The sequence below is a fragment of the Papaver somniferum genome, chromosome 1, assembly GCF_003573695.1.
Source record: "Papaver somniferum cultivar HN1 chromosome 1, ASM357369v1, whole genome shotgun sequence".
Taxonomy (NCBI): Eukaryota; Viridiplantae; Streptophyta; class Magnoliopsida; order Ranunculales; family Papaveraceae; genus Papaver; species Papaver somniferum.
Genome location: NC_039358.1, coordinates 234,006,061 through 234,028,634, shown reverse-complemented (window position 1 = coordinate 234,028,634; position 22,574 = coordinate 234,006,061). Strand labels below are relative to the sequence as shown.

General features: G+C 37.9%; 1 protein-coding gene across 6 annotated transcripts; it reads right to left on the bottom strand.

Moving 5' to 3' along the window:
• Nucleotides 1-611: 611 nt before the first annotated feature.
• LOC113319302 (heat shock protein sti1 homolog) lies at nt 612-5,021 on the bottom strand. 6 transcript variants are annotated; one of them, XM_026567573.1, is made up of 10 exons: nt 4,961-5,021; nt 4,818-4,868; nt 4,103-4,716; nt 3,775-3,906; nt 3,494-3,673; nt 3,297-3,383; nt 2,912-3,041; nt 2,145-2,249; nt 1,461-1,631; nt 612-874 (listed from the first exon to the last, which is right to left on the bottom strand). In XM_026567573.1, exons 6-10 carry the CDS (start codon nt 3,344-3,346, stop codon nt 836-838), a joined length of 495 nt encoding a protein of 164 aa, XP_026423358.1. In that variant the 5' UTR covers nt 3,347-3,383; nt 3,494-3,673; nt 3,775-3,906; nt 4,103-4,716; nt 4,818-4,868; nt 4,961-5,021; the 3' UTR covers nt 612-835. The 6 variants fall into 6 exon arrangements, with proteins under 6 accessions (XP_026423358.1, XP_026423354.1, XP_026423368.1 ...); XM_026567569.1 differs by lacking the exon at nt 4,961-5,021 and having other exon boundaries at nt 4,818-4,959; XM_026567583.1 differs by lacking the exon at nt 4,961-5,021 and having other exon boundaries at nt 2,912-3,009; nt 4,818-4,959.
• Between the last annotated feature and the right edge of the window lie 17,553 nt (nt 5,022-22,574).

The window sequence follows — 22,574 nt, the reverse complement described above, 5'->3', positions numbered from 1 at the left end:
AAGCTCTCCGGTGGGACTCTTGTGAAAACCCTAACTCAAGAAAGATAACAGAGACAGCGAGGAGCAAGTCTTGTGTCTTTATATATACTCGTATATATATATATATATATATATAATTCTTTGATTAGGAAACTGTTGTCTTTCGTATGTCGTGCTTGCAAGTGGGCCCACGAATGATTCTCCTCACGTAAGAAATTCGACGCTCCGGGTCGCCCGAAAGAAAAAATATTCCCTCGACCAAATTCTTCTCCTGCTCACTATGGCTTCTTAAAAATGATAATCCTCATCGGTCCTGCTCGGTATGTCACGACTCTTTGTCAGTTGTACATGCACACATTCATACGTTATGATATCGCTGGGATTACACATGAATTCATCTTCACCATTAAAAAGTTATTTCATTGACTGGGAATTTGTTGTCTTTGGCAGGCCGTGCTTGCAAGTGGGCCCACGAATGTTTTCTCCCGGGAGAATCTCAATAGCTTTGTTGAATGAATACTAGTGCGGAACCTAAGCAGTCGGCGGTCCTGCTTGGATGTCGCAGGACTCCAACTTTTTGCAAGCGGACGGTAAATGCCCATATCCTACGAATTTTGCAGTGGGTCCACAAATTGGAGGAAAAAGACTTGCAAAATTTTGCAGTCTTGATTTTTGAACAAGAGGTAATAGATACTAAGAAACCCCACTGCACTAGTGTCTACACTGTCATACTCTCTAAGACTAGTTAAGATTTTACAGGAATTTTTAAGAGATTGATCCTAACTTTTTACAGAACATGTATCAACTACTTGCCTTGCGATCTCAAGTGGACAATACTAATCATACGACAGACTGGTTAGCAATGGCAGACTTCACCCTGGTTAAAGAAACCTCCCTGCAAGAAAAACGATCATGACATGTGAGCAATACTAAAGAAGCAAGAAGCATATTATTGGCAAGAAAGACTTCACCCCTGTCAAAACTGGTGCAGTACTCTTTTGCTACGTAATACACATTATTTATCCATTCTAGCTACTCAGTGACTTGGGTCGAGATGATCTATATCACCCATTCATTAAAACACTGTAACTTTCCAGTTCTGGATTGTCATTCAAACCATTTTTCAGCCCTATCTCTACTTTAAGTGGCAATTCCGCCTCTATATTGTGGAAACATGTGCAGCCCTATCTCCACTTTAAGATATATTGTTATTTTTATATTGAAAAGAAAAAAAGCTGAAAATATATCTAGCTATTTCGATTGGAGCAACATCTTAGATGCTCAGACTATAGCATCTTAACAACCATTTATTTAAAAGTACCCCATCCAATAACTCTACTATTGATGATTAGTGGCTATCTAGTTAAAAAGGCATCTGCTGCCTCATCAAGCCTCTGTGGCAGTTATTGCAGCAACAGTTATATAAAAGAGACTTCTGAATAAAGAAATCAACTGTAACGGAAAAATAACTCGGTACATACATTTAGTAGTTTGAGTGCTACTCCTTTTCTATAAGGAGCCTTTGGCCAGCCTGCCTTTGCCAGCACACATCGTTCAGCATCTTTCAAGGCATCATCTCTTTTATTCAAATAAACATAGCATAAACTCCTGTTGGATAGTGCAGGTGCATCACTAGGACGAACTTCAAGAGCCTATAAAACAATACAGTTGAGCAATCAACGCATTGTTGGGAAAAGATGGCTTGAACGGAATAAACCAAGAACCCAGAAATGTTAAAAATCAGTTTCCCCATTAGAGAATTTGGGGAAAATGATATGAAATTGTAGATAGGGTTAAGTGTCATATGAAATTGGGTGTAGGTGACAATGATTTGAAAGGAATGGAGAGCGTCTATTCTCAGAATCGACCATAAAATTTGAAACAAAGATGGATACCGGAACCCTGTATAAATTTATATTTATTAGTGATGAAAAGAACAACGAAGCCTGCTATCCTATTTGACTCCCAGACCATGATTTGAAAGATTAGTACGTCACTAGCATAAATATACGTTTTGGCTGCATTTACCGAAAATTCAAATATGGTTCATATATGAATGCTTCAGAATCAATACCTGGGAATGAGTATGGGTTCTTGTATCAATCTTGATTATCTAGGAACCATTAAAACCTAATTACACAGTTTGTTTAAGAAGATTAAGCTACCTGTGTGTACCAATATACTGCTAGCCGGTACTCCTTCCTCCGGAATGCACTTGTGCCCCTTGATTTTGAGTCAGGAAAAATCTCCTTCTTTTTATGAATAATCATCTGTCAATAGGGAAGATTCATTACAATACGTTTACTTTTCTATTAAAACTACATTTATGAGCTCCATCGCATGAAAGTAAGAAACTTTGGAAATGCCAACAACAAGAAAAGTATGAAATACAAATTAAGGAGCTATCAATAGTCCATTCCATTTACATTATGTCCCAAATATTGAGTCATAAGTGATATACAAAATATTTACCTTTTCTACAAAGTTATGATCATTAATGTGCATCATTATTCCATCAATGCTCTAGTCCACATATGATGGAATCGGAGATGTCACAGGGAAGAGAATCTTAACCCCTAGACGATCACCACGAACAACAGCTAATTCTATCGGCTTAAGTCCATACTGTAACACGAACCAGTTTATTTTCATAATCTAGACTACCATAGGACATAAATGCACCATAAATAATCTCATGGTATACTCCACCACTTGTTTCCATATCAGAGAAGGCTCTAAAACTTGAACAAAGATCAAGGATGCAGTTGATAAGATTATCCCTTGGATCGTCTCAATCTGGCCAATGGAACTTTATGAAGTCGGACAAAATGCTCATTAAGTACCACAATGAGAACTTCCAAGCACAATTATTCCCAATTAAAACAAGTCCGGTCAACTAAATGAACAAAGATCCAAAATACATATAGCTTACAATATTCATAACATTTGGATCTGCACCAGCTTTAACCAGCAGCTTGATGATTTGTCTTTCTTCCCGTTCAGCTGCAAGTAGCAAAGGTTTTAATCCATCTGGTCCACCATTAATTTGGATCAGCACCAGCCTACCCAGATGAAAAAGGATATAAATGAACAGGTTATATATACGCCAAAAACAAGTATAACAGCAAACACTCAATTCCAACATTGATCAGCAACAACCAGATGCCAATCAATGATCAATCCAAAATAGTTGTCTGATGAAAATAACATCACCAATGGTTCACTTACTAACTCACAAACTACAAGTTTGAGTCACAGAAAAAAAGTCTAAATCTAAGCACATAAAGTCAAATCAGAATGTAAAGGAAGTTTTCAACCTTCCGTAAGTGCTCCACGCATTCCCAAGAATGAGAACCAATGGATGCATGAAGTGGAATAGTCACCTCATTAAAGATCATATTAGGCTGCAAAGACAAAATGGAAAGACTTGGTGACCCCTTTTAGAGAAGAAAAGGAGAAACTTTAGGGGTGATAAGAATGACTATTTAAGTATCGAAGGTGCAGAAACGTGCACCTGTTCAAGATGAAAAATGAATGCTACTCGCATTGGCTTTGTAATGCAGCAGAAGCAGCTTAACCGTATCGTCTTGGGCATAAGCGCAAGCATATTGCAGCGGTGAGCCAAAATCATTTGAAACATCTATGTTCTTAATACCGACATTAAACTCTAACGCGCTTATGCATTCTTTATGTCCTGCAACACAAAAAAGGCATCCGGGCCTCATTTAGACTACTCTAAGATGTCCGAGTAACACCTGCGTCAAAATCTACCAAATGAATTATATTACAAGCTACCATTCTTCGCGGCATGATGCAATGGAGTCATATTTGAATCATCTGCTACTTCAGGATTAGCGCCCATTTTACGCAGACACATTACAGTGGAGAAACCCCTTTCCATAGCTGCACAGCACAGGGGAGTCTTACCTGTAAATGTAATACATCACCACTCATTAATTCATACTTTCTACCTTAACTTCAATGAGTACTAAAGGTTCAAAATTCAGAATGTGTTCATATACTCACACCGCCTTTTCTTACCATTAAAGTGGGTGAATTAACCCACTAAGCAGTGTGCTACTTAAAGACCTAATATTGAATGTAAAACCACCATCACACTTACCTACTTAAAGACCATCCCATTTTATTACCATTATCAACAGGACAAAACCGAAGATACAACAACATATAGTTGGCCACAACCACCACACCAGCAAGCAAGACCACCCTACACCACAATCTATCAACAAAAAATACACATCAATTTTTTCTCTTGAACAAACTCTGGTACACTAATTGCCTAATTACAAGGATAATTGCGCAAATAGCCTGGACGCAACACCAGAACCACCAACCAGCACCACAAACGCCACCACCAGCACACAAAAAACAACCACAACCCACCAAGACCAGCAGCAACAACAGGGATAATTGGCCGCCTGCCACCACCAACCAACACTCCTACGGGCACCTACGATTCTCCAAGAATTGAATCTGGTACTAATATATAAACAATTTGTAACTACATCAAGGAATTAAAACACCAAAAACCATTGAATTTCAATTAGTTAATATCTGAATTGCCTTTGACATCTATATCAAATTCAATCTTTTCAATCAATAATTTCCCACCAACAGCAGCATAGTGAAGAGCACTTCTATCATCTCCATCTTTCGTATTCCCAAGGACCGCTGGTAATCCATCTCCAAGTACACTGTCTAGTTCCGATGCAGATTCTAATCCCCAAAACAAATATATAGAAAATTAATATCATTGTAAACATCATCCAAACACACAAGAACCCCTCAAAAATAAAAATCAAGAAAACGATTCTTACTTTTGAGTAGTTCGAGGTCCCCTTGTTTAGCAGCATTGAGAAGGATTGTGCCTGTAAAGAAGAAGAGGAAACAAAAACGTTGCGATTAGTATTCTAAAGAAGAAGAAGAATCTGCGAAAGAAAATTAGGGTTTTGATACGGACTTGGTCTTGGATGTTCCATTGTGAGAGAAGAAAGAAGAGGGGTTTTGATGGGAGAGAAAATGAAGAGAAGAGGAGTGGGTTTGATCAGGCCCGGTCCTGTGTTTTTGGAGGCCTAAAGCCCAATTCTTTTTGAAGGCCCCTTGTTAAGCTTAGGGCTGCATAACGGGTAGTGTGGGTAGGATGTGGGCTATTTCGCCACCCTACCCGCTAACTGACGGGTAAGAAATTTTTTAGAACCATTTTTGGAGACTACACAAAAATGGCGGGGGACTACTTTTGATAGGAATGTCTACCCTATACTTATAAGGGTGTTCTAAAGTGTGGAAATGACTAACCTACCCTTCGCCTATGTTTATAATCACCTCTACCCACCACCACCGCCGCTCACCACCACCGCCGCTCACCACCACCAGCCACCATCGGCTAGGAATTATCTGAAAAACTTTGTCGAACTAGCCGAACTCAACTTTAATGGAGATTTTTTCTTTCAGAGAAAAGTTCAGGTACGTCGCAATTTTTTTTCCTAACCGAACTTTTACGTCGCAATTTTTTTCTCCTAACCGAACTTTTCTCTGAAAACCTATATACTGAGTTCGGTTAGGGGTGTAAATTCGGGCAGGCCGGGCCGCCAGACCCAAAAACTAAGAAAGACCGGGCAGGCCAGGCTTAATATTTGTGAGCCCGTAAACAAATTCAGGCCGGACAGGCCGGGCACAAGTAGATAATTTGCTACCCAAAGACCGCCCAAAGCCCGCTTTTTATACGGGCAGGCCAGATCGGGCCGGACAAGCCACTATTTTGAATTTATTTTTTTTAAGTTTAAATTTTCAAATGAACGGTATTAAATACAATATCCTTTCCTTTCCAACATCGCATATCGTAAGTGATAGTATTATTTTATATTTAAATTACACTGACAAATTTTTAATTTTAGCCTATAATAAATAATTAATTAGAGTACAATAAACTTTCTAATAAGAAAATATATTACCATTAATGTTTTGAAAAGGTTAATTATAAGTAAAAACAATTATATATTTTATTTTTCTTGACACAAAATTGACAATTATAAAATTGTAACTTTTAAGTCTTTTTAAGAGGATATTAAATGATTAATGGCACATAGTAGACTTTCAGGCCGGGCACCAGGCCGGGTATCAGGCCGGGCATCATAATTAATCGCAAATCCCGAGACCGCCCAATAAATTAATCCAGGCCAGGACGGGTGGTCCATGACGGGCCATAACAGGCTTTGGGCTACTTCGGGTACAGGCGGGCTCGGACGGATACAGGCAGGCCGAGTATTTTCGGATATTATTTACACCCCTAAGTTCGGTTACGTCGCAAATTTTTTCATTTTATTTTCCCGGCCGAACTTTTAGTTCGGTTACGTCGCAATTTTTTTCTCCTAACCGAACTTTTCTCTGAAAGAAAAAACTCCATTAAAGCTGAGTTCGGCTACCTATGTTTTTAGAAACATTAACCGAACTACACTTGCAGAATGAGTTCGGCTACCTGTTCATCAAATGTTGTAACCGAATTTTGTTAACAAAACCGAAATCAATTTGTAAATTGCTCATTTTTATGATGTTTTGGCCAAAACATCATATTCTTGTTGTGCCTCTTAAAGAAAAAGATCTAATTATTAATTTAATCTCACTAATCATTAATTAACTCACTAATCATTACAGTAATTTAATTATCAAGGGAAAGTTTGTTATTTGAAGAAAAGTTAGATAAGGGGTGACTCATTATTACTTCTAATATCCACCCAAAAAAATGGAGAGTAGTCCCCCACCATTTTTGAGTAGTCACCAAAAAACGGTTCATTTTTTACCCGCCACCCTACCCGCCATTAAGCGGGTAAGATCCTACCCGACCCATTAATTGGCGGGGATAAGGTGGCGGGTATAACCGTGTTTTTTTTTTTTAGTTTTCTTTGTTTCGGACTTTCTGGTTACTATTACCTTGACTATGTATACAAAAAATGCTTCTCAAAAATCAAAAACAAATCTTGCAACAACATAGCAAATAAGAGCCAGCCTATCTAATGGCACTGTCAATCTAACAAGGGAAAAATGAACAAACAACAGCATCCTGCTAGGCAGAAAGCCATTTGTAGTCTCAAGAAACAAAAGTTCTAATCTTTTAAAAATCGACGATGAATCCCAGCATAATTCCACATTCTTCACGTAACCTTGTTCTTCATATAAGAGTATCATCATCAAAAGCTCTTCATATGACCTTCTTCAATCATCATCTACAATGATGGAATATGTACTAAGATCACCAAATAAAGCTGCATAATAACAGATAAAGACAATCAACATCAACATCAAAATCTCTTTATACGCTACATATCAAAGTTGATTAACAAAGATTAATTAAGAGTCGCAATATATCAACAATGCAGTAGTACTTAAAAACACACTAGTTGGCGAATTACATAACATCAGACTAACAAAGAAACGCCTTCCCAACAGTCTTCCACTCAACAAGGCTTTATAATTTTTTTGGGTGAATACACAGCTTGCTACTACAACATATATATAGTTTTTTCGAAAGAGAGTGGTGAGAAAGAGAGTGTCTCAAATATAAGGTAGAAAGACTGTTAACCAACCGACTACTCCATCTGACAAGTTAACTATCTCATATGATTATCACGAAATCAACTGTATCTAGTTATTCAAATCTTATGTAGCAATATTAATCATAATCGGTATCAAGAAATCTATTAGTTTTCATGCTCACCAGTATAGAATTTTTAATAGCCCCAGAAACAACATCTGTTAGTCTGTTACACCTTTAGCTAAGGTCATCTTGAGAGGGAATAGGAGGTCTCGTTGACATCTCTTCTGTAATCTCAAATATGTTTGCTTATATTAAGCCTGCACAAAGTAAACCATGTTTAGTGACTTTTCCTGATGTAAAGATCAGTCTCAAAAGAAATGGAATGACATCAATGTTTATGAAATAACTAAACTCTAGACAATACAAAATAAGAAAACAATAAAATGAAGGTGAATGTTTGATCATTGTACTAAGCTTCCTGTTCTTAGAATGCTATTGATTGAATGCTTTGAATACCCTTTGGCTGGTCATTTGGAGGGAATAAAATAACATCACATTTAATCCAATGCAAATTAGCTTGCAGAACCATGTTTTTGTGGAATCAGCTAACAATATATGTGACGGATTCATTGCAGAAGTTTATGTACTGATGGTGCCACAAAATGTTGAAACTGTCACTGCTTCTAGCAATACTTCTAGTTTTATTACTCTTCACCTGTATGTAAAAAGAAGATTCAATGGGTAATCATCAAAAGTACTTGAATACGAGCCAAAAGAATATGTGATATCCACAAAAAAAAGTAATAACAATATTACAGAACTACAAGAGTGCAAGAAAAGATGCTAAACTTATGTTCTAATTCCATTAAGCACAACAAGAAAAAGCTACCAACACAAAGAACACTTCAGAGTCCACACTCTACGTACAACCAAAGAGTAAACTGTAAATAAGGACTTTTGACTAACTGGCAGTTAAAGTGGAACAATTACATAAGATTTGCAAACATTGCATCATTTGTTCCTGCACTACGAGCTCGGAGAATCAATTCACATTTTTTCCTTAAATGATTTTCCTAGAAATGTTATCAAGAAAAACTAATATTTTTGAAGAACAAGCGACAAAGGAAAAATATTTAAATAGGTTACCAGGAACAGTTACACAGAAATAACAAAGCATGCATCTAAAAAAGATGATGTAAACAAGTTAAGTAATATACACAGCAGACCCACTAGTCCTCCCATTATTCTAAAAACCCAAGTGTTATATTATGAAATTCAATGATCAGAGGTTACACAAGAACCAATCAAAACAGATCTATGTTTATGTATCAGAAAATGAGAGAAAAATAGGTATTTAGATTCATGAAGAACTAGTTAAGCATGGCCTAGAATCTGATGTTTTATGTAATTTTAGGTGTATACATATCTAAGTAAAGAGTCTGAAACTGTGAATGATTCTATCTATCCATTAAAGCAAACAATCTTAGACTACTACACATCTCCCAAACTATATATCAGTGAGAAAGATTACCCTTTTGTAAGTCATTAATTACACAGATCGTTTGGCTTCACTAGCACATGTCTTCCCAAAACGACTCACCTACCAGCTTAACCAGGAAAAGAAAAAATTGTCTTTACTTCTAGTGATCAATCATGCATTGAATTTTCCCTTTAAAGTGTGATACTTATTAGATTACTCGATTTCAAGGATGATAAAATTTGAAGGAAATTCATACTTATTAGGGAAATATTATCGTCAGTATAACTAGATTATCTCGAGAAGTATGTCAACTATAACCGAAACAATACAACCAAACTACCCAATCATCCAATTACACCATCAATGTAAAAAATTCACACTTATTCCTTAGGGTTCTCGCATTCATCAAATGGGATTCAATGTTTTTTTGCTCTACTTTACCTGCTTTGCAGCCTTAACCAGAGCAGCACTCATGAGCTTGGGTTGTTATGCAATATCAATTGGGGTTTCCGTAGTAGTGTTAGCAGGTGGCTCTCGATAATTTTCAATCTAAGACCTTAGAAGCAAAATTCAACAATAAATTCAGGACCTTCAGGTAAGAAAACAAAAGAAGATAAGAAAACAAACACTCGGGGATAAGAAAAAGGGGATTTTGCGTTTTCCCCTCAAATAAATGGTTATTTTGCATTTCCCCTTTCTAAATTATTAATTGGTGGAACCCCCTTTAACATGGATGTGCCGTAACTGGCCAGTTAAATCTAAAATGTGCAGTGCACCCGTGTGATATTAATGATGACAATGCAAGTAGAGATAGTTACTCTATACGTGGCGTCTTCTGAGCCTAGCTTTCACATACAAAAAAAAAGACAGAACACACCGTCGTTGTTGTACCTCACTCTCATAATTTTACTTCGTCATCGGATTCTACATTGCTGAAACCTTAAAAAGTCATTCCCAATTTTTCACAATACTCAAACGCCCTTCAAGCAATCACCAAATCTTTATCCAAATCAAAGCATATTCAAAGAAGTTTTTCCTGCTGGATTATATAGTGACGCCATTAATGGAGATGTCAAAAGGTTGATGTAGTTAAGTAACCATGGTGAAAATCTTAATTTAAGAGCTTATATATCATGTGATAACTCATTGTATGCACTAACTCATCAATAAACTCATCATCAATTAGTAAATCCGATGATAAAATGTTGTTGTTTCCAATATCAATTTTATAGTTTATTCCCTGAGAACATCAAATATAATATATCAAAATCCATGCCCGCATCAATTTTATTGTTGCTGTTGTTATGGGTGGGTATTTTTCATCTTGGTTTTGTGCATATGATTTAGGAATTAAACGATGACAGGGAAGAGAAACTGAGGGAAATTAATTTGTGTTTTCTTTTGTTTTCCCTGGAGAATTAGCTGCAGATAAATATTGGCGAAGACGAAGGAGACGACGAAGAATAAAGAGATTTGATATCTGTCTGTTCATCCATTTCAGTTGTTCGTAACCATAAGATAAAATTGTCGTTCTTCAAACAGTGTAACTAATTTTGAATTTTCCACTATATTATTTTATTATAGTCACACGTGCCCTACACGTGCAGGATTTAACTGCCAGTCACGGCACATCCACATTAAAGGGGGTTTCACCAATTAGTAATTAAAAAAGGAGAAAATGCAAAATAGCCATTTATTTTGGGGGGGAAACACAAAATCCCCCTAATAAAAATAGAGAATAATCCTTTTGTGGGAAACTTCACCAACTCTTGATGGAGCTTCTTCAGATGCTAACCGATCGTCTTCTCTACTCTTCTCTGTTTCTTCCCTATTCTTCACTATTCTTTGTTGGTTTAGCCCTCCCTGTTAATTGTGAATACTTTTTTACTCACATAATCATGATCTCGTTGAAATTGATTGAAAAATTGAAAATCTATGCATTTAAGACACGGGTTTTTATCTAGAAATCATATCTTGGAACTGTCCTAATCAATTAAAATTACCTAAGATTGTATCCTGCAACATGCATGAAATCGTAAAATCATAAGATTTCTCAATCAATTTAACACACAAAAAAAAAAATGAATTGCAGTTAGATCTTACCTTGAACCAGCCGACTAAAGGGTTTTAAATGAGACCTTGAAAGATGAACATGAGATTGATCGAGTTCAATTTCTATGTAGAGTAGAAATGGTTGAAGGAGAAAACTACAGGAAGAAAGAATTTCCTACTGTTGGATCGACTCGAGAAAAGAGATAATAACAGAGAAAACAATTTTTTATTCTTACCCCTGATTTATTTTAAAATAACGAAAAAATGGATACGAAATAAAAACAAACTATGAACTATTTGGTCATTCATATATCTTACACGGGTAGGGTAGAATAATTTCGACTTTTAACCATCACCCTACACATTTGACGACGGATAAAAAATTGTTTAACCGTCACCCTGCCCGTCAATTGACGGGTAGGATAGGATACGGATACAACACAAGCGGGGTAGGGAAGGAAAATGGGTATGGGTAGGATATGTGCACCCTTAGCGGGAAGTTTATAAATAACAAGATATCAAAATTATTTTGGTCCCTTACAAATCTATTCTTTTATTATTAGCCCCTTGTAAGTCTTATTCCTTTTATTTCTCCCCATGTATATTAAGGGTTTTACGAAATGTCCTTTTTCTATCATTTGAAAATTTTTAGTTTGTGGCCTCCTTGTTTGTGTGGCCTCAAGCTCGGCTTTCACTGCTTATATGGCAGGGCCGGCTCCGTTTGATAAATAAAGGCGTGGAGCGGTATGGAGTTGACGAAGCGGTTGGGAGTCAAAATAGGTCTATATGTTTTCGCGTTTACGCTGCGGATTAATGCCACCGACGGTTACAAATTCATTTTTCTTTTTCTAAGAAAAATAATTTTGTATTGGAGTAAGAATAAGAAAAGATAGAAAAGAGAGAAGAGATTTTTCATTAACAGGGAGGGGAACTCCATTACATAGGTAAGTATTCTATTTATATTTATACAAAAGTAAAGTGAAAACCCTAGTATACTAATGGACCGCACGTCCATGGGCCATATGCCCTATAACACTCCCCCTTGTGCGGTTCAAAAGAGGAACTTCAAATGTGTTGCCTCATTAAAACCTTGACAAGGAAAACCCTAATGGGACAAAACCTTGACGAAGGGAAAAGAGTACAACATGTTGAGTCATAGTAAAGTTGCTTTATAACGCTGGCCACTTCTCTTCAGAAAATCCTAAAATATAAAAACCCTGTGGGGAAAAGATAATCTCAATCGGGGAATCATAATCCTGGTGTTGTTGTTGTCTCATTAAAAACCTTGCCGAGTAACAAAATCCATTAGGAAAAAATAAACTCGGTTAAGGGAAAAAGAGTTTAACACTCCCTCTGATGTCGGCATCATATCATATTAGATACTCCTTCTAATGTCGCCATCTCCCCATGATTGCAATCGAGGGAGTTCGGACAATTTTTTTAGTCCGATACTTTTGATGTTCTTTTCAAAAGTAGATTTAGCCAATGACTTAGTAAATAACTATGCCACATTATCATCAAATTTTACTTGACTGATTTGAATTTTCAATAGAGACTGTTGTTGCTGATTTTAAAACAACTTTGGTGATATATGTTTCGTATTATCACCCTTAATGTACCCTTGCTTCATCTGTTCGATGAAAGATGCATTATCCTCATAAATGCAAGTTGGCTCATCAGTGGTAGAACTCATACCACATGTCCCTCGAATGTGTGTAATGATAGACCTTAACCATACACACTCACGAACTGCCTCGTGTAAGGCAATGATCTCAGAGTGGTTCGTGGAGGTAGCCACAAGAGTCTGCTTGGTCGATCTCCAAGATATCGCTGTTTTTCCAATGGTGAAAACATAACCAGTTTGTGACCGACCTTTATGTGGGTCGGAGAGGTACCCAGCATCAGCAAAACCAACCAAAACATTACTTGGGGTTTCAGTGTAGGGAGTTGCATTTCCACTAGCGGTCCTTCTTCCTTCTTCATAGGGATAAAATAAACCCATGTAAATGGTTCCTTTCAGGTATCTGAAAACATTCTTTATAACATTCCAATGACGCTGTGTAGGAGTTGAGATGTATCTAGCTAATAAGTTCACTGAGAATGATATATCAGGTCGAGTACATTGATCTAAGTACAATAATGCACCTATTGCACTTAGGTAGGGAATTTCAGCTCCCAATAGCTCTTCGTCATCTTCCTTGGGGGGAAATGGATCCTTTTGTCCATCTAAACTTAGACCAATCATGGGAGTGCTAGCAGGGTGCACCTTGTCCATATTGAATTGCCTAAGTATCTTGTAGACATATGGAGATTGGTGGATTAGTATTCCACAGTCTCGGTGTTCTATCTCAAGTCCTAGACAAAACCGAGTTTTCCCAAGATCTTTCATCTCAAATTCAAATTTAAGATAGCTTGTGGTTTCTCTTATTTCATCAAGAATACCTATTTTGTTCATATCTTCAACATAGACATCTATAATTGCAAATCTGGAACTCGTTTTCTTTATAAATACGCAGGGACATAACTCATTATTTTTATATCCCTTCCAAATCAAATAATCACTTAGACGGGTATACCATATCCTCCCGGATTGCTTTAATTCGTAAAGTGAGCGCTTCAACTTAATTGAAAACGCACTCCATGGTTTAGAGTTACTTACTTCGGGTAATGGAAGGCCATCAAGAACTTTCATGTATATCTCTGAATCAAGATCCCCATAGAGATATGTTGTAACCACATCCATAAGCTAGATTTCAAGTCCTTATGAAACCACCAAGCTAACTAAGTAGCGGAACGTTATGATGTCCATTACGGGAGAGTATGTTTCCTCATAATCAATTCCATGGAGTTGTGAGAAACCTTGCTCCATAAGGCGAGCCTTATACCTCAAGACTTCATTCTTCTCATTACGCTTTCTGAAAAATACCCATTTATGTCCTACGGGCTTTTCACCTAGTGGGGTTAGCACTACCGCACCAAATACCCGTCTTTTTTCCAATGAATTTAATTATTGCTGGATTGCAACTTCCCATTTAGGCCAGTCTGCTCTTTTTTGACATTCTGCAATAGAGCGTGGTTCGATGTCATCGTGCTCAATGATCTCTTGAAAAACAGTGCATGCTAATACAGTATCAATTTGCGTGGAGGATCTTTGTATCAACACATATGCACTCTTATAATACATAGACATTTCTTTGTGATCTGGAATCATTTCAGACATCAGAGCGTCCTCCAGTATTGATTCATGGACATAACTATAATCAGAGACAATTTCATGAGAGGGATTATCTGCATTGATGATAAATGGTTCGGGTTGTGCCTTACTCACTCTTTTCTTCCTTGGGTGAGCATCCATCGAAACTGGTGGTCTTCCCTTTTTCCTTTGGGGGGTCACGGCCACAGCTACACTTCCACCAAGTGTAGGTTTGACACCTCTATATAGGGTGCCTTTTCCCGTATTAGGAATTTCTAACCTTGCAGGCACGTTTGCAGCTGGTATGTATGATCTCGTTACTTTAGCAATATCAATGAATGCATCAGGCATTGAGTTTGCCACATTCTGAAGGTCAATAATTCTTTTCACTTCACTTTCATATTGTGAGGTGTTGGGATCAAGATGAGACAAAGTGCGGACACACCACGACAATTCTTGTCGTTCCCTTAGGAAGTTCTTTTCCATACCTCCCCGTAACGATGGGAAGGTTGTCTCATCAAAGTGACAGTCCGCAAATCTAGCGGTAAAGATGTCGCTCGTCGAAGGTTTCAAATAACGGATAATTATTGGGGATTCATATCTAACATAAATACTTAATCGTCTTTGGGGACCCATCTTAGTACGCTGGGGCGTAATAGGCACGTATACAACACAACCAAAAATGGGTAAGTGTGAAATATCAGGCTCATATCTAGTTACCAACTGGTACACAGAAAATGGTTGGCTAATAGTGGGTCTAAAGCGAATAAGTAATGTTGCATGCAACATTGCGTACCCCCAGGAAGTAATAGGAAGGTTGGAACGCATAACCAATGCCCTAGCTATCATTTGTAACCTTTTGATGGTAGCTTATGCAAGACCATTTTGAGTATGTACGTGTGGTACAGGGTGCTCTACGTCAATTCCGATAGACATACAAAAATCATCAAATCCTTTAGATGTAAATTCTCCAGCATTATCAAGTATGATAGACTTGATTGGATAATCGGGGTGGTGAGCCCTCAAACGTATAATTTGTGCTTGGTGCTTTGCAAATGCAGCATTTCTTGTGGACAGTAATGCAACGTGTGACCAACGGGTTGAAGCATCTATGAGAACCATAAAATACCTTAATGGTCCGCACTCTGTATGTATAAGTCCACAAATATGACCTTGTATTCTTTATAAAAATGGAATGTTTTTCTTTGTATCTTTAGCATAGGATGGTCTCGCTCCTGTCTTTGCTAAAGAACAGGCTTTGCAAAATTAGTGGTGTGCTTTTGACAAAGTCCATGAAGTAGAATGAGAGAGAGGTTGTTCATTAGTTGCTTTAGATGGTAGTGACTGGCAGACGTTGTTGCTTTGCATTGTAACTGTCTTTTGTCTCATTTTACTTTTCACTCGAAAGAAAGGATGTCCGTGTGAGTTCTTTAAAACACGAAGCATCATATGACGACATGGGTGCCCCAAGCGGTCGTGCCAAAGCTTGTATAAGTCACTGTTCAACAGTTATCGTTCGTAACAGTGATTCGATAATCCGAATAGTAGTGGTGTACAAACCACTAGAGTGATTCATTAATTTCTCTAAAATGTGTTTTCTTCCACATGTATTAGAGATAATATTTATCTATTCAATTCCAGTTTCACAGTAAGTTTCCAAGTGATAACCATCTGCACGGATATCTTTGAAGCTCAAAATGGTACGGTTAGCTCTTGGTACATATATAACTTCTGTGACTTTAATCATTGTGTCATATGGAAACAAAAATTAAGAATTACCTCGCCCAATGATCATTTGTGATGATCCGATCATCATAGTCACAGAGGATTTATAAGGAATTAAGTTAACAAATAATTGCCTATTTCTTAAAATAGTGTGTATGGTGCCGCTATCAGCTAGGCACTCAATCTCTTCTGAGGATGACATTCCTACAAGTAAGTGGTACTTCAGAGAATTCAGTCACATAATTCAATCATGCAATAAATTATCATAGTAAAAATTAAATCCAAAGAATAATAAGTACCCATAAAATTAAAAAACATTGATCCATCAACAAAAAAAGATAATTTAAGACTACCTAACATAGTTTAAGTCATAAAAAGAAATATTTAAACCAAAGTCTGCTAAACCACAAAGCAAGAAAATAAAAAAAAATTTAGGTTCAAAGGATAACTAAAACTAAATAAATAAAAATAGCAATCAATCAAAGTCAGGTGTTCCCATAAGGGCATGGTTCTTGTTGCCCTGAAAGTATGAAATGGTGAAATTTACATATGGGGCATGATCATGTTCTTCCACACAGTGAGCTTCTTGATCTATAGATTCCTAATACTTTTTGTAACTGGCTGCTACTTTGGCACTAGCTTTGCATTGCTGGTACCAAAGTCTGGAGATTCCACAGCTGTAACAAGGTGCATTGTCATTCTCGACCTTCTTATACATGGAATTCTGATGTGTTTTTTCAACAGTGTTGCCCCTACCACTAGGTCCAGAAGTAACATCTCTAGACCAGGTATTTGAATGGCCTCCACGCCCATGGCCCTTTTCCACGATAGACCTTTTGTCCTCTTCCACGTGGGTTATTATCCCCACGTGAGTATATAGAGCATGAGAATATGAATCAACATTTTTAATCCTATTTTCTTTGGGGTGTTTTCCTTTGTTATCCTTGCCATACTTAGCCTCGGGAATTTTATTCTTCTCGGGGGCTCTAGCATTGTTGTTGGTTAGAACTTTATTGTTCCTTTAGGCCACCCGCAATAAGTTGATCAACTTGCTGAAAGTTGTTATTCTCTTGTTATCATACGGTATTGGTTGTCTAGAATAACAGATGATAAAGGGAAGGTATACAATGTCTTTTGAATCAAATATTTGGCTAGAATAACAGATTATCACCTACCTTCACATAATCAAGAAACCGGGTGTCATTCCACTGTGGGAGAAGAAAATCCTCAGTGCTTCCAAAAACGGCTTGCTAGTGCATCCCACAGTTCTTTAGGACACATTATGTGTTGGTATCCCTAAAGGAGATTAGGGTCAATGTGTGCCTTCAAATATCAGAGGGCTTCAGCGTTTTCTTTTTCAGTTGTTGGGGCATCATCTTTGTCAGTAGAGAGTGTGATGGTGTGGGTGCATTCTTTTGCTACAAAAGCGATCTTTACATCAGACATCCAACGGTAATACTCAAGTCCATTTATATCCAACAGTCCAAACTCTTGTCGGATATATTTCCTCTTGCTCATTTACATAAGACAAGATTAAAAGACATTAGTGTTAGAGCATAGCTCGGTCAACATCACATGCATTGCTATCTCAAGCATGTTTGTCAATGTTAGTGATCAAACTATGAGTCTTGATTTATAACCTACTGATGAGTGCCAAATATTGTATATATTTATCCCTTTTTGTTGGCATTTAACTCATCTTTTGTGCATTAATTCTACATTTTATCCCATATTCTGTATTTTCATTGTTTTCAAGAATAAATATTTTTCTTAATTAATTTTGCATTTTTAGGTACTAAATAAAGCATGGTTATCTCACGGAGCGAAAAGAGCAAAGGAACGACAAAGACTCTCGCTAGGAGGAAGCAAAGAATGATGTTTGCAAGAGCCGGATCAACTAGGAGTGGGCTTGAAGAGGAAGAATTGTCCTTAAAGAAGATATGGGCTTGGCATACCCAAGGCCCAAAACCCTTACTCAAACACATTTCCACTATCCAAGCCCGTCTCGGATTTCAGCCGTCAGATCGAAGCAGTTCAGCATCCTACGGTCGCTCCATCATCGCACATCAAACTCGGAAGCCCCCGCTTTACATCGCAACACCCATATCCATCTTGGGTCGTCCGTTTTGATACATCCCTTCATCCGACGGTCGCTCCACGCTTACCTCCGTATCGCCGTTGGATCCACCTACCATCTTCCCATCCATCGCTCCTTGTCGCAGATCATCAAAGTTCTCTATCCCCGATCAACACCCTAGCAACCGAACCCTTATACCCCAAAACAAACAGCCCCTAACCCATTCTTCTCCCGAGCTCTTCTTCCCCTTCTTCCCAAAATTTGCAGAGCTCTGCAACTCCATCACCTCCACCAGCTACACCTTCTTCTCGAACCACACCACCACCACAACCACCCGACAACACCACGACATCTCTCCCTAGCCTAGGCTTCTTTCCAAATTCACATCTCTGAACCCTAGGTGTGGGTTTGACAAGAAATCTCGAGCTAGGGTTTCACCAACAGCGAGGAGAAGACAAAATTGAGGGCAGGAAAAGCTTCAGAAGAGCAGAGGGGACATACCCAAAGCATGGGTCGAGCTCAATTCAGGAAATTGGTGAGAGAATTTGATTTTCCCCAAAATTTTAGGGTTTCGAATTAGGGTTTTGTGTTTTGTTGTAAACTATAAATAGGAACTGATGTAGGATGTTAAAACGTGTTCTTGGTTAGCCGAGATACCCCCAAATTTGGGTTAATCACTGTTTAATTTTAGTTTTAATTTTCAATTTAATATTTAGGGTTCTTCAATTTCTGTTCATGTTTGTTCTTTGCTGATTTCACTGTTAATTTTTAGGGTTCTTCTTTTGCAATTTTCATTCACTGTTTAGTAGTTTAAATGTTGTGTTGTTCCTGTTAATCATGTGTTGTTCCATCTGTTTTCTCATGTTCTGAGTTCACTGCTGAGGCTCAGATGAAGCTTCAGTGGACTGTTAGATAGTGGAATGCTAGGTTAGAGCCTTAGTGCAGTGTTTTGCTTGTGCAATGTGAAGAAATTAGTACTCTGGTATGCCTGTGATTGACTGTGCTGTCAAAAGACAATCAATACTAGGGGAATATCAGTGAGCAAGCTGATTTTCCTCCCATTCTAGATGTATGCATAAGATGTTCAATTCAACCTAGAACTACACTATCTGGCTAGGTCACAAGGGTGGATTCAAAGCCTTAGCTTAACCCACATTTTTTTTTCACAGTCACTTGCAACTTAACTGTTTTGTTACTTCTTCTCCTCCCTGCCCTTGGCTAACAGCCTTGGTTTATTTGGTTTTGTTTCCTGTTAACTGCCACTGTTACCATTTGTTTCATTGCTGCTCCCTTGCCTTAGGCTAACTGCCTTTGTGCCTCATTGCCACTGATTTTTGCTTCTTTCCCATGATTATTGTTAGTTTGTTTCACTGCCATTGTTAATCCTTTAGTTATTGTTCCCTATTCTTCCCTGTTCCTCATCTCGGTCTGTGTTCTCTTTTATTCTCTTTCTTTTGCTATCTTTTGCTCTTCTAGTTTCTCTGTTTTGCTCCCCATTAGTCCATTGAAGCTCACTGTGGCCTAAGTGCATTGATCATTAAGAGCCCAGTCCAGTTCACTGTGGACTCATTCAAAAACCAAACTGATAGCTCTATCAAACCCAGCTCACAGTTCACTTTCCAAGCTAAGGCCTGTCACTGTCAAGCCCAGATCCTCATACAAGCCAACTGAGCCCAAAGCTCACTTCAACACTGAGCCCAAGTTCAGTTCATTGAAACCAAAGGCTAAAAGCCCAGGTTCATAGCTAAAAAGCCTAGCTCCAGCTAAGGCCCAAATCAATCCAAAAGCCCACTGAGCCCAAAACCATTTCATTGTTACAAAAACCCACTAAGCCCAAAGCACAATTAGAAGCCCAGTAGCAATTTAGAGCCCAAATAGCTAGAAACTCCAAACACCCCCAGTCTCTGTGGATCGACCCGTACTTGCACGAGCTACAACTGACGACCGTGCACTTGCGGTATTACTGTAGGCCCGCGTTTTATTTCGCTTCAATTTTATACGCTTTCCCGGGTCCACCACCTACATAGCTAAGTCTCGGACTAGGATAAGAAAAGTGTAGCTGAGCTCAAGGACTTCATGACGATTCATCATACAACGACGAAGATCTATAAAAGTAACTGTGGAACTTCATCAACAAAAGGGTATGTGGAGACTTGAACTTATCTATCACTCAAAAGTCTATTTATTATATCTCATACTTCTTATGAGAAAAAAGTCGTATGCTATATAGACTAGATCATACACACTTGAACTTTCGAGCTGAGAATTCATTGCTTATCTTTTATCTCTAAATCGTGCGTTGGTAAAGCATTTCGCTTTGATCAAGTTTATCTTCATCTAGTGATGAAAGTCATGAAAGTTTCAATCACTTTGAGAATTGCTCTGACGTGAATCGGTTTGTGAATAACGGCTACATAGCGTCCTCTGAGAATGTCTCAATGATTGAAATAAGAGTTTAGATTTCATAACCATGTATTCCTTGAACCCAAGTTTTCGAACTTTGTTGATCAAGAGAAATCGGGAGGATTGTGGAATTGGCTTGCCAAATCCGCGTACTGTCCGAAGTTCTCAACCAAGAATTTCTGCTGGGATTTCCAAAACTCGTTTGTGCGCTAAGTCCGCGAACTCAGTCCGCGAACTGGCGGAAGTTCTCTTGCCGAGAATTTCTGCTGAGTTTGGAAAACTCAACCGATTAACTTAAGTTCGCGAACTTTTTTGTGAACTTAAGAGGTTATGATCTATAGATGTTCTCTGAACAAGAAACATTAAATTACTAAGGAATGATTTAAGCAAACCGTGGCCATAATGTTCATGAGCCGTTTCAATCGAATCAAATCATCTTTGTTTCAATTGTGTCTTGTGTAGTTCCATAAGATCTCATGGCAATTGAACAACTCTTTAACTAGTTAATTTGAGTCAATTAAACTAGTTATGGTGAAGAAGAACAAGGTTAATATGAAATGCTCATATGGTTGACCTTTTAGGTTACTATGTTGAACCAACATGAATGTACACGTTTGGGCATGGTTTTCACGAACTCAGTAAACGTATACCCAAGTGTGTGTGACAAGCTCAGTTTTTGATCTAACGGTTGAGAAATATTAGCTTGAATCTAAATCAGGTTTTCATCTAACGGTGAATATGGGTTACTTTGTAACTAAGGCAAAACCCTGATTTGAAGGCTATATAAAGGAGACATCTAGCATTGAGAAAACCTAATCCCCGCACGTATGTGTGCTACTAGTGATATCGCTAGATTCGATCTCCATTAGTCTTTGATTTTCTTCTCTAAAATCGGGTTAACGACTTAAAGACTTCATTGGGATTGTGAAGCCAGAACCATACTACTTTATCGTAGTTGTGTGATCTGATCTTGCATCTTCTATCGTACGAGTACAATCGATTAATTGGCTGGAGATCGTGAGAGTTCTCCTATAGGAAAGATAAAGAAGTCACAAACATCTTCGTCTCACTGTTTGTGATTCCTCGACAATCCACTTGTGTAGTCAGGAAGGATTGTAGAGAGGTAATTGATTAATCTAGGTTGTTCTTCGGGAATATAAGACCGGATTATTAACAGGTTCATGTTCACTTTGATTTTATATCTTAAGACGGAACAAAACCTAGGGTTTATCTGTGGGAGACAGATTTATCCTTTGATAGACTTTTCTGTGTGAGACAGATCTGTTTATTATCAAGTCTGTGATTTTCGGTTACAACAACTCTTGGTTTTGGGTGAGATCAGCTAAGGGAATCAAGTGCGCAATATCCTGCTAGGATCAGAGGCGTAGGGGTACAACTGTACCTTGTATATGTGGGAGATTGATAGGGGTTCAACTATAGTCTAGTCCGAAATTAGTTTGCAGTAGGCTAGTGTCTGTAGCGGCATAATACAGTGTGTATTCAATCTGGACTAGGTCCCAGGGTTTTTCCTGCATTTGCGGTTTCCTCTTTAACAAAATTTATGGTGTCTGTGTTATTTCTTTTCCGCATTATATGTTATATAATTGAAATAATGCAGGTTGTGTGTTCGTGATCATCAATTGGAAAACCAACCTTTGGTTGTTGACTGATATTGATTGATCCTTGGACATTGGTCTTTGGTACCGTCTAAGTTATTCCTTGTGTTTGATTAAAAAGACTCGCTATTATTTTAGCTTGAGTAAATCAAAACAAGTGAAGAGATATTAACTCCTTGAGATACTTTTTATCTAGATTGAGTTTGACTGTCTAGTTGATTCTCTAGCAAAGTATTTCGGAGTTGGTTCATACAGATTGCTAATCGAATTATTGGGTGGTGTTGTTAGACCCCCGCTTTTTCAATTGGTATCAGAGCAGGAAAACGCGTTAAAGACCTCAAAAGTCTGTGTTTGTAGCGATCTGACTATATGGACCATATTGTCTCAATCGACGGTTCACTAGGAGCTAAAAACAACCGCAACACTTTCTCCATGAATACCTCTTTTGGAAAAGTGTTAGTTCATGATCTATGTTATATTTCTACTTTTGCATTCAA